This window comes from Agelaius phoeniceus, chromosome Z, assembly GCF_051311805.1.
Source record: "Agelaius phoeniceus isolate bAgePho1 chromosome Z, bAgePho1.hap1, whole genome shotgun sequence".
In the NCBI taxonomy this organism is placed as follows: Eukaryota; Metazoa; Chordata; class Aves; order Passeriformes; family Icteridae; genus Agelaius; species Agelaius phoeniceus.
Window position 1 is genome coordinate 78,915,079 of NC_135303.1, and position 12,833 is coordinate 78,927,911.

Sequence of the window (12,833 nt, forward strand, 5' to 3'; positions counted from 1 at the left end):
AATGATCTTAAAGGCCTTTTCCAGCCTAAATGAGTCTATGATTCCAAGTCTGTGTGAGAGTTCCCTCCCCTCTGTTAGCTGAAGAGATTTGATGATGCACTATCTCTCTTAGAGATACAGATAAAGGTAAAGAGAGGAAAAGATACATATGAGAGGCATAGAAAGGAAAAATATTTTATGGGAAATCATAGTAAAGAATATGCATGACTAAAAAACAAATGGCTTTGTCAACCTTGAATTTTAAAATTAGGCAAGCCAGATGCCTCCCATTGTCCTGTGGTTTTTTTTAGCAGGATGTGTGCCATAGTTTTCAAAATACAGAGAAAAAGGCCAGAGAACATAACTCCATCACTCCTTAACAAATCCTCACTGACAAATTCCTAGTAGAAAATTTACACAGTTTTAAGATATTATCTCATGTGTACTTTGATCATAGAAAATTTTTGAAACATAAACATATACATATACATATACCTATACCAAACTCATGTCTACACTAACCACATCTCACAATGCACAACATACAAAGATTACAAATAATGGAATAGCTTATTTTAAAGCACTTTAAACTCCTTATTGTGACTTTCAGAAGCCACAGTTCTGGCAAACCGTATAATGCTCTTGAAAGCCTCTTTTTCATGCAAACATGGATAAGTACTTCAGTGATACATGGATTAAAAAATTCTATTAAGTTTATCATACTTAGAAGAATCAAACTCAAACTATAAAACATAAATTACCTCATGGTTTTCACTTGAGTGTTTCAATGCATAGAAGGGACCCATCTCAAACATCAATTAATTTTTAGATGGAGAATTTTTAGATACGGGTATGTACATTTTCGTGTTAAATAGGCAATATTCTCTACTGCTCCAATACAGCAGTATTAGCAGCAGAGAAGTAAAAGAATACTCCACAGTATGAGTGAAGTTAGTGAATAGCCAGTATGAATGAAGATAGATTATAAAGCTATCCAGGTTGGAAATACAGAATTCAAGAATAAAATCTGTGAAAACACTAACTTACAGAACATTAACTGATAAGTGATTCTTCACAAAAGTGACATCCAGAGAATTTACTAAAAGATCACTTGTAAGATGGCAAAAGTGGTTGGATTATCATTTGATTAGAAATATTTAACATCATCAGTTTTGTAATTAGACCAGAGTAAAAGCCTCTTACTTTGATGTACACAAAATAAGAACAGTATTAAAAGAATCTATTATGGTCTCTGCTCAGAGAGGCTGGAGTTCTCAAAGACAAGAAAAAAAGGTGAAACAAAATCTTCTCATGTTTAGGACGTTACAGGTCATCACAAGTCATTCATTCCCTTTGCAATTTGCCATCTAGTGTATAAAAACATTATTCAAGCGTTTCAGAAAAGCAAGTTTTAGATAGAGAGCTTTCCCGATCTCTTTTCTATTGCTACCACTGCCTCTTTCTGGTTGTATTACAGTCTTCTGCTTATCAGATTTGACTTTTCAGCTTGCCATATTGCACTCTGAAATTCCAATCTTTCTTACAAAAGGAATCGAGATAACTTTCTCACATCTAATATCAACACCATCTACTACCTGTTGAGCATTACTGTCAGAGAAGGCTGTTGTGCTTTTGAATACCATTACAAAAAAAGTGAGATAGGAGAACTCCATTAATAAAGTACCAGATACCAATTTTCTCTGGTTATCTCTGATTGGTCCACATGACATGTACTTTCACACAAGCTTTGAAAGTATTTGAGGATATTCTTTGCCTTCAATTTATACTCCTTTTATATCAAGTAGAATCTTGCTTAACAACCACTTTGAAAGATTGCATTTTGTCCAGACTGCTATCCTTATTTTTCTGAAGATATTTACAATTTTTCATCCTTTCTATAATATCTTGCTTCCACTGATGCTTAAATTTATCTGACTTTTTAATTGCTAAGTAAGATCCAGAATTTTTCAGGTAAGTTTTGAAGACAAATATGGATTCTTTCTTATTTTCTTTCTCTGGAATCACATTATTTTCAAATAGAGATTGTTTGGTACTGAAGACCTGCCCTCTCATTTCCCTACAACCACTAAAAAATACCCCAAAAATCAACTATGTCCTCTGAGTTTTGCTAAAATTAAATGCTTTAGAAAGACTGACCATTTACTGTTTTTTTTTTTTTCTGGTTAACCTTTTGAGTCCAGTTCTTCCATCAGTCACAAAAATGAAGAACAACCCTTAGAAACATAAAATAATCTCCACTGTTCTATGTGTCAAACACCTTCTCCTGTCTCTGTGAATGTGTAAATACAAAGATGAATGGTTGCATGGCAATTCCATCTGTAAATGTTTGTGTTTATCCAGCTTCTATGCAAAGTAGCTTTTAGCAGTAATTGTAACAAAACTGAAAGTCACATGGAAGAATACAGTAATTAAAAAAATAAACTATTAGATAAAATAAAAATATATTAAAAGGCTATAGGAAATAATTATTGAAAATGCCTTTGTTAATTGAAGTTTTAGGTATGCTTACCTTACTTTACTGCTGAGGATACCTACTATGCATATACTTTCAAAAAAGTTAAAGCTTGTATGCATTTTCCCCCCTTTTATTTTAAAATAAAGTCTCGATATCTTTTTCTAATACCACTTAGAGGAGAATGTTTGCAATCCCTTAATTCTCTATAGTTGCCACTTCTAGTTCAGCAATACTTTAGTTTCATGAACATTGATAATTACTGCCAGCATTACAGTTCAAAGTCCTCTGAGATGGCTTGGATGTCACTGGTTAAGGCCTCTTTATGCTTCATGTTCCTAATGCTACCACTGTCACAGCCCTAGGGAGTAAATAACTTCAGTCAATAAAAGTTGTTTTTTTTCTAGTCAGTCTTACTTTTTCACAAGACATGAACTTGCCACAGACACACAAGATCCCTTACTTGTAAGGCTGCCATAGGCATGGACCAGACATCTGGAAATTCATTTACAGAGCACAATAACTACCCATGTCCCCTTACCAATACATCTACCAGACACACAGGCACCTCTCAGCACCTCTCACAGTCCATTTCCCACCAGAAATCTAAATGTCTAATTTAAGGAAGTGTATATATAAGGTCATGTGTATTTTCACCCAGCAGTGGCCCATAGAGAAACCCCACTTTTTATTTTCCATTGTTTTTGCTAATGATTTGATTTTTTATTCATATTTGTCTTTAATAAAAGGACACCAACCCTATAACAGGAATGTCTCCATTATGGCAGTTACCATTTCCTCATGTATTGGTATCACAACTTGAAAGGGGAAAAATAATCTGAGAGGTAGAACTTCTTTATAATCACAAATTAATCTACATTCCAAGTAGAAGAAGGCAGTCTATGGGAAGAACCTTATGCTTTCAAACTTAAACAGCTAGCGGTCCTGTCTTCTGTAGCAGCTTTTGCCTCCAAGTATTTATGGCAATTCGGGATGCTACATTTGTTCAGCTGTGCATGCTGTACTGTTTGCCTCTGCCAGCTGTGATAGCTTATTCCCCTCCCCTGCAACAGAGATTTCTTTAGCTGCAAGAAAGCTGCCCATGTGAACTGAGGAATGAAAGTCTGACAGCAAAAACTGGGGCAATCCTTACAGAGTCATGTGTTCAATGTCACCATCTAGACATCATCTCTGAGGCAGTGCAATCAACAGGGAATAGTGCTGTGTGTTCTTCTCATTATACATGCTAGTAATTGAAATGTGCCTACTGCCAGCACAGCTAGCTAGAAGTAACAAAAAGTACCTCTGAGCAATCAGAACACTTGTAGGTACCTTAAAGACAGTAAGTGAGATATAGCTCTGGATTACTGATTGTACCATCTCTGGACTCCTCCGGATCTCTTTTTATTTAGTGGTGGAACTGAATGTTTAGATCAACATTGATCTAAGGATTTAGAACCTTCACACTGCTCTTCCAAAATAATTTATTAAAATACAAACACTTTTCCATAGTTAGAACTCTAAAAAACTATTCTGGCAAGTCATAAAAAGCAGTGTAGTTTTAAAGAATTGTTTCAAAAGTCTTTGGTTTCTGTTTTTCTTCCTCATTGGTGGTTTAATAGGTGAAATTCCTTGGTAATAACTTGAAGACCTAACTATAATTTAGAAACAACTGGAACACTAAAGCAGTACACTCAATTTAATGAATATTATATCAAAGACAGATATTAGTCCTCCAAGACATGGGTCTGCATAAGGAACTGTATAAGGAATTGAATAGATGACACAACTCAGGCATGTTGCTTGTTGATAGCATCCATATTCATTAAAATATGATTGTGAGGTGAGGGATCTTAAGTACTTAAACTAAGTCAAGGAACACAGGGCAGCAACTTGCAGGATTTAATCTGCAATTTAATAATTCATTATTCACTTTAACTAATGAACTAAGTCACCAAGATGGTGCTTTCCAGCTATCCCAAAAAGCATCCTACCAGTACTGATGACATGAGCAAAGTTAGGGTGGAAAGATCAAAAAGATGGTTGAGTTATGAAAAATCAGGGCCATGGAAAGACAATTGTTTAAAAGGTAGTGCAGGGTCTGTCACAGAATCGTACAATGGTTTGGTTTGAAAGGGACCTTAAAGATCAGCTGGTTCCAATCCCCCTGCCATGGGCAGGAGCACCTTTCACTGGATCAGGTTGTTCAGAGCCCCATCCAGCCTGGCCTTGAGCAATTCCCAAGGATGGGGCATCCACAGCTTCTCTGGACAATCTGTTCCAGTGCCTCACCATTCTCAAAGTAAAGAATTTTTTCCTAATGTCTAACCTAAACCTACTTTCTTTCAGCTTGAAGAAAGGGAAATGAGCCATTTTCCCTCATCCTGTCACTACATGCTCCTGTAAAAACTTCCTTTCCATCTTTCTTGTAAACTCCCTTTAGTTACTGGATGGTGGCAATTAGGTCATTCTGTTTAATGCTGATATTCACACATTATTGAAGTATACAAGTTTTGAAAAGCACTTATTTATTTTTCTCTGGAAGTTCCAGAAGGGAAAGATTTTTAAATCACGAGGACTTGCTTTTGTGGATTGATTATGCAATTATGTAGGAACACTGTGTGCAACAGGAGAAAAAAGCTATTGCTAATGTCAAGTTACACTCCAGACCAATTAATGGTATTTACATTTTTATAGAAACTATATTTCTCTTGTATTACAGAGAAGGGGTACAAGGCTGCAAATACTTGAGCCTAGTATAGCATATAGCACTCTGAATAGTAACATGTGACCTTTCACATCTGTATGCACTAATTTTAGAAATGTTCACAGGATTAGGCATTGTATGAAACAAGTACTGTGATTTATAAAAAAATTACTCAGAAATGCCTTCATGTTTGTAGTGTCAAATCATAGTTCTTCAAAGCAATACAGTCATAAAATAGTTATTGTTAAGAATATGATTTTAAATACAATTTATTTGGGGTACATTTCCATTTAAACTACAAGAAAAAATATTTTTAACATAGTAAAAATTTGAAGTGTCTTATCAAAGCCACTTAGTTGGTCAGCTGAACATTTGTGAGAGAAAGCAATTTCTTAATAATTTCTAAAGCACTTCAGGTACCCAACAATTCAGACATTAGCAAAGAATAATAAACAATAATACACATACAACTAAAAAAAATTAAATTTGAATTTGTTCTTCATTTTTTATTTTTCTTTTGTTGCAATGATATCTCCATAGGGTTGAATAAAGATCTGGCAGCTTATTAAACAGATAATAAACACTGGCATTAAAGTATTTTTCTTCCAAAAAAGATAAGGCACTCAAAGCACACAAATATTCTATTAAATTTAGAAAGTAATTTGCATAAATAAAAGACACTTCAGAGAGTGGGTAAAAACCAGTAGGAATATTCTGTGATTTAATTTTACCCTCCTGTTCCAGAACTGATCCAGTTCTGAAGCACTGAGATGCTGCAGTAGGACTTCCAACACTCAGCACCAGGCCAGAACAGAAATCACCTAGATCATATTTACATATTTATCAGTACTCACTGGGGACAATCAAACTGTACTACAGAGTTAAAAAAAAAACAACTAAAACAACCTGAGTAACTATATGGACAGCTGCCAGGTAACATTCATGGTTGAAGTTCCAATTGCTGTGTGGTATGTTTTCTTCAAAGAATGCTAAGACTCTTCCTGCTTCATAAACACTGGCTAATATTAATAAAAAATTTGTATTATTGAAAACATTTACTGCCAATAAGTATGTGTGAGTAAATATGCATGGAAAGTAACATAAGTAGGGTAGGATCAAATTAAAATTATTTAATTGCAAACCTCAAGCAAACAGGCATGGAATACAGCACATATTATGAATCTAGATAAATCCTCAATTAAGCTGGCAGACATAGTTATATAACTGTAAATATAACTATTTTCCTTCCTTCCTAACCCTGGTTTGCCATTTGACTTGATGGTGACCTTGTGTTGAGAAAGAATCTTAAAAGTATCTCACATGGCTTGAAACCTTAACTTGAGAGACAACAGCTTTGTTCTGCAGTCAGGTGTACCTTACTGGGTCATCTCAAAGAAGTCTTGTTGCTTGGCTGTGCCCCAGTTTCTTCACTGAACAAATACATATGCCTCTGTACACAGGCTGCTATTTTTTTTTTTTTTTTTTGATTTCTACAGCCAAACTGTTCTGTGTATGTTCAAGTTATATCAAAATGAAAAAATAAAGAGAAGGAGAAATTTACTACAGGTATAAAAAATTTACTATGTTTGGCAGAAGAGAAGAAAATTAATTTTTTTATATTAATCTTAGTATACATTAGCATTACAGAGTCATATAAAGCACTGAAACTAATGATGTCACAGTACTTTGATGAAGTAGAATAAGTAATAAAAATAATTTAATACAGACAAGTAAAACAGCTTACTAAATTTTTAGTAGTGATCGATTAATCTAGGATGTAGCAAAGAGATGCAAAATCAATTTTTTGCCCCTTTTGTTCTGCTAGCACTGATTATATATTTCATGTATAAATTTCACTTTTCTGTGTATTTCTCCTGACATGGCCACAAAATCAAAATAAAACTTGACAGAGAACAAGCTATACCTTCAGCTAAAGTGACCTTTCAACCATTTTCATCCCTGGTGCAGTCTTCAGGACTATTCCCACACACCATCCTCTATTATTTCTTCTTATGTGAACCAAAATTCTCTCATCTAAGCATAGATAGTGGGTTTCAGGAGAGTTAAATTTCTGGGCTGAAAACAATGTTCAGTTATTTGGAAGAATCCATTCTCCCAAAGAAAAACTACAGATTATGAAAATGCCTTCTCATCCTAACATCTCAGGATCGCTATTAAAAATTGCAAGATGTTGAGTTGTTAAGGTCAATTAGGCCATACTTAGGACAAATACCACTCAGATGTGTACAAATAAGTATCTATTTCTTCTATACAGAAAAAAAGTTACAAAAATCTTAAGTTTGATCACGGGAAGCAGAAAATATCAAAATCTCAATTTTACCAAGAGATAAATACCTGTGTGGTTTATACACATGCTGTGTTTGAAAAGCATGCAAAAAATCATATGTTACAGGTAATGCAAGTTCTTTCTTTAAGAACTTCTCCTAAGTTGTAGGGCATTGATGGAACAAACCCCTGTCATGTCTATATAATGCCACCAAGGGAAATAGAACACTTCCAAATTCTTCTGTTGTAAAAAGAGGGAAAGGTAGGCAGGGCTGGTCATTTTGGTAGGCCTGCAGTCCATGCTAAGTAAGGATAAATACAGGCAAATGAGACATTAAATACAAGTGAAAGCAAGTTTCATGAAGGAAGAAATTGAATGTTCTTGCTGTGCAAAATTTTCCTCATCCATAAATGAAGGATCATCACCATTAATCCAGTGCTCATTGCTTCTCCAATTAAAAAAATGTACATCTTTGTACAGATCTACAGAATCTGCTTACTGCAGCTGTAAATGTCTCCATTTCACTGTTCTGATTTACTCCACTACAGGTCTATTTTTGTCCTGTACATGACTAGCTGTTGCTGTCCTGGGTTATGCTGGCAAAGACCATTCAGGTCAAGGACTGAATGCAAAAGTCCTGTGGAATAAGTTGTGAAGAAGTAGCAGAAACCCTGAGGTTGCATCATTTATTCGACTGACATGGCAATTGTCAGTTCCACTGCCCATGATGTGGAATGCTGTCTGAGTGTGTGGAAAAGCACTGTGTGAGTTAGACTTTTCACCCCTTGCCTTTCTGGGTTGTTGTCAAATATGATGTGAGTTAATTCTTTAAGAAAGGTGCAAAACAGTAGTAGTTTCTTACTTTTTAATTATTGTATAGTGACAGACATTGGATGAGGGAAGGAGGGGGAATCATTTGGGGATAAAACACCAGGAGGTTTTTGTCTATCAGCAGCTGCGTATGAACCATTAGCAGCTGTGCACACACTCTTCACTGTCTTAGGATAAAATCCTACAGAAAAGTGTCACTCCTGGTGGGGAAGGTTTATGTGTGTCAGCCCTTGACCAGTCACTCTACAAGCATATTCCTTCCTATCCTCGTCGCTGCCCAGCCTTCAGCAATCCATCCTAGTGCATCTGTACTTGTCATCTTCTTCCACACTGGCATGATGCTAACATCTTCCACACTAAAGTCATTAACATCAATGGAAAATGGTGTGTTTGAGTGCACTAGGCATAAACATTCTGTTAGAGCTGCAATTGCTGAGGAAAGCCCTCAGGTCCCACTTTGAAATATAGCCCCCCAATGCACCAGATTGACACTGTGCAAATGGTGGGGTGCAGATTTGCACATCTGTTTCTCTTCTAGATTTAAGCATCTGTTATGTAAAGGACAAAGCATGTAAAAATGAAGTGGAAAATGCTTCTGAAAATACAAGAGTCAAGCTTGTGAGGCTTTACTAATTGTTTTCTACTCTACTTTTAATGTGCAAAATGAAAAATGTGTCGGGAATGGGTGAAAAACAAACCTATGTCAAACCTATTCTAAATGGAGGGCCAGGACCTACATGTATATGCTGTAATATATGTTTTTGCAGGCAGACATAATGCTAGAGCTCTTCTAGTAATATCTGCAGATATTGATTCTCCATCATTCTGTAACCCAAAAAACCTCATAGCTTTTGGGATAAGTATCAGCATTTTTCATTTTTCAGACCAGAGACCAAGCTCCTCCTCGCTCATGGTTTACAAACAGCTTCTTATCATTTGCTCTCTCAGCTCCTACCTCACCCCAGAGCTCTCCAATTACAACCTGCAATCACTAGGACAATGTCTGTAGAGATACTGAAGGCAATATATAGCCTATTTCCTTTGAGTGTATGTAGAGTACTGGAAGCTAGAAATACCCACTGTTTCCTTTCTGTCTGACAGCTTTTTTCATCTTTTTAGGGGCCGAAGTTTTTTAAGGGCTTCTAAATTATAATTTATGTACTTAAATGTCAAGGGGAGCAAACTAAATGTGGACTCCAGTTTCCTACTGACATCCAAACAAAGGCCAAATCACCTCTTGGCATACGTGAAAAGGTTGTGTACGCACTCGGGAGCACCTGCCATTTTACGCCTTTCAGGGAGAAAAGGCAGGTGCCCATGGCAGCACAGCCCTCCCGACGGGAACGGCATCCCTGGGTGGTCCAGCCCTGCTCGCAGCATCTCTCACGTCGCGTGGCCCGTCTGCAGCCCGCTCCAGGCTAAAGGACAAGGAAGAGCCGCTTGGCGGGGATGTCTAACCGAACCGATGAGCTTCGTCTGTGAAAACGAATGCCACTCAACAGCCAAGGGCCTTCCCTGCCCCCTCACGGTGCCCCGATGTTCCCCTGTGCCGGACACACACCGCACCCTGAGCAGGACGAACCCACAAAGCCTCCGCGACTCCCAGTGCCACCCTCGACCCCACGGCCAAGCAGACCCCCGCCTCTTGCCCTCTCTCAGTCCGCCAGCTGCACGAGGAGCAACAGAGGCTTCCCAGGGGACCGCCGAGCCCGTGGAAACGCCTCACTGCATCACTCCCGGCCACTATTTCTCGCTCGGGCTGCACAGGCACGCTACCCCCCCACGCCTTGCCCCTTGCTTTGCTCAGGGTGAAACATCCACCTACGCGTGTTCCTGTGCTCCTGCGGAGGCGCGGGCCCGGCGCTCGGGGGCCCCTGTCCCCTGTCCCCTGCCCGCGCTCGGCCCCGGCCCCTCCCTCAGGCGCTGCCCGCTCGCCGCGCGGCCCCTCAAGGACTTGGCGCTCAATGTCAGGCGGAGCGGGGCCGCCGGCAGGGGGCGGGCGAGGGGCGGCGGTGCCCGCCCTGCGCGGAGCGCGCTCCGAGCCGGCGGCGCTACTGAGGCCGGGCGGCGCGGCGGCGCGGAGCTCAGCCCAGCCCCAGCCCAGCCCAGCCCAGCCCAGCCCTGCCCAGCCTTGCCCAGCCCAGCCCAGCTCAGGGCGGCACAGCCCAGCCGCGCCGCTGAAGGGCACCGGCGGCGGCGAGGCTTCCCCGCGCTCTCCCGCGGCTGGGGTGCGCCCGCCCCGCAGCATGGAGGCTGGGAAGCGCAGCTCCTCCGCCGGCAGCCGGGACGATGGCAGCGCTAACTCCTTCCCGGCCAAGCCGGCGGCCTCGGCGGAGAAAGCCCAGAGCAGCCCCGGCAGTGGCGGCGTGAAGGAGCATGGCAACTCGGTGTGCTTCAAAGTGGACGGCGGCGGGGGCGAGGAGCCCGTGGTGGGCTTCGAGGATGCCGAGGGACCCCGGCGGCAGTACGGCTTCATGCAGCGGCAGTTCACCTCCATGCTGCAGCCGGGGGTCAACAAATTCTCCCTCCGCATGTTCGGCAGCCAGAAGGCGGTGGAGAAAGAACAAGAAAGGGTTAAAACTGCGGGGTTCTGGATCATCCACCCCTACAGCGACTTCAGGTTAGCGCGGGGCTCACGGCGGGAGGGAGCGGGGTGGCCCCGGTGCCTCGCACCTCGCCCGGCGCAAACTTCGGCGGGCGGCGGGGCTGGGGCTGCCGCGGGCTCGGCCCGGCGCTCTCCAGCGTGCTGCACCCGGGACGGCCCCGCAGGCCCCGCGCCGGCCGGGGCGCCGCCCGCAGCCCCCGAGGCAGGATGCTGAGCTCTGTGGCTCTCCGTCCCGCCGTGCCGGTCTGTCCGCGCCGCGGGGTCGCGGGCCGTCGAGCACGACTCTGCCCCGGGGTGATGAGGGCTCACCCGGGGGGTTACACATCCGATGCATCGGCATCGGTAAAATCCCCGTGTCTGCGCACGCCTGCCCTTCCCTGAGCACCCGGTGTGTAAACACTTGTTCCAGGGGCTGCGAGAAGGAAGTGCGTCTCTGCCAGAGTTACAGTAAAATAAGTTTATCCAGGTGGTCTGTAGAAAACTGTGTTTTCATAGGGAGACAGGTAAATGTGATGGCAGATTAGCATTGCTTTCACAGTAAGATGCATGGATGCAGGACTGGAATATTCATACAGAAAGCAGTGCAAAGAAATGCCCAAGAAGTTACAGTTCCCTTTAAAAATACATTTAAAGTGTAAGATTATTACATTTCGTACTCTATGCCAGCTGGCTGTGTGCCTTTATAAATGTAACACTCTCTGTGATATTTCTGAGGAACTATCGATGTCGTTAAGCGTATTTAATCAACAGCTTGAATTGAACAACCTGCGTCTATATGATAAGTGAATTGCACCGGAGACTGCATTTGAAAAAAGAAAATCCAGAATGTTCAGTAGAAAACACGGGGTTAAACAGAACATTCTTTCAGTGAGGACAGGAAGAAATACTTTGAAAGTCCAAGTTTCTGCGGGACTGCGTGGAGTGAGGTGTTTCACAATGAGCTGTGCTAGCACCTTGCAGCTGAGTCTGAGAGCAGTACAGCTACAGGAGTGGAGGAGCACGGCACAGTCAGTTGTGACTTGAAATCATGCTTCAAGTCGCTACTTGTTTTCCTGGTTCCCTGAACTCAATAAACTGCACTCATTCTTTTCCTGGGGTACCTTTTCCAGCTCAGCTGCATTAGCAGGAGCATTAAGTGGGGAGAGAGAGCCAAGCACCTACCCTCTCCCTTTCTACCTGCTAGAGAGGGACGTAGCAGGTTGCATTTGGTGTCGTGGTAGGATGCATAGGGGATGGGGGGGGGTCTGATAGCCTCTTCCTTATCTGTGTGTGTGCATGAGTAACTTTATTCACGTGAGGATTCTGTTGAATTGAATGAGGTTATTCTAGCGAATAATTTTCCTTGTTCTGTTGTAAGCTTGGTTTCTGAGTGAGGTGCACACTCAAATGGTGTATTGGGCAATAGGAGCTTGTCATATTTTGCAGCATGTAACTTTTTAAGCAGTTCTGTGAAATAGGTGATAAGCATGTTCATTCTGTTTCATTATAGAAATATCTTCTAATTCTGTCCTAATACTTCAAGTGGGACAGTTTAGAGATCGTAGCATATGTTTCCCATTTTTTTTTCAATAGAAGTAAACAGCACTGAATCCTTTTCAGTCTTGTTGTCTGCATATTCTTAAATTAATTGGTATTTTCAGATGGGTTTTTTAAAGTTTTGATTTTATTAGAGTGTTTGGTTTTTAAATAAAGTTCATACTCTTTCATTAGTATTGGGATGGTGTGGCAGGTTCCAGATCTAATTTTTTAGCCCATAAGACTGTTTCAGTGAGAAATAGGAGATGTGCGTGTTTTTTCTCCCGAAACAATTGCAGCTGTGCAGTGGTACCACTCTTTTTGGGTGGCAGTGCAAAATGCGTGAAGACGTTGTACTATACAGTATATTCACCTTATTTGGGAATTACAACAGCACTTTTAACTGCAATCTAACAGTGGCTCTGTACCAGAATGA

At 41.1% G+C, this 12,833-nt stretch overlaps 1 protein-coding gene and 1 long non-coding RNA gene across 2 annotated transcripts in view; one reads left to right on the plus strand and one right to left on the minus strand.

The window, feature by feature from the left end:
• Positions 1 to 8,410: 8,410 nt before the first annotated feature.
• LOC143691986 (uncharacterized) lies at positions 8,411 to 10,328 on the minus strand. The gene is made up of 2 exons (XR_013179817.1): positions 10,103 to 10,328; positions 8,411 to 9,753 (listed from the first exon to the last, which is right to left on the minus strand). It is a non-coding gene; the product is annotated as an uncharacterized LOC143691986 (long non-coding RNA).
• Positions 10,329 to 10,383: 55 nt separating this feature from the next.
• Positions 10,384 to 12,833, plus strand: part of HCN1 (hyperpolarization activated cyclic nucleotide gated potassium channel 1) — a 194,873-nt gene continuing 192,423 nt past the window's right edge. Inside the window, exon 1 of the mRNA XM_054652160.2 lies at positions 10,384 to 10,897. Within this exon, the coding sequence (XP_054508135.2) occupies positions 10,524 to 10,897 (374 nt within the window). The 5' untranslated portion in view covers positions 10,384 to 10,523. The remainder of the gene's footprint in view (positions 10,898 to 12,833) is intronic.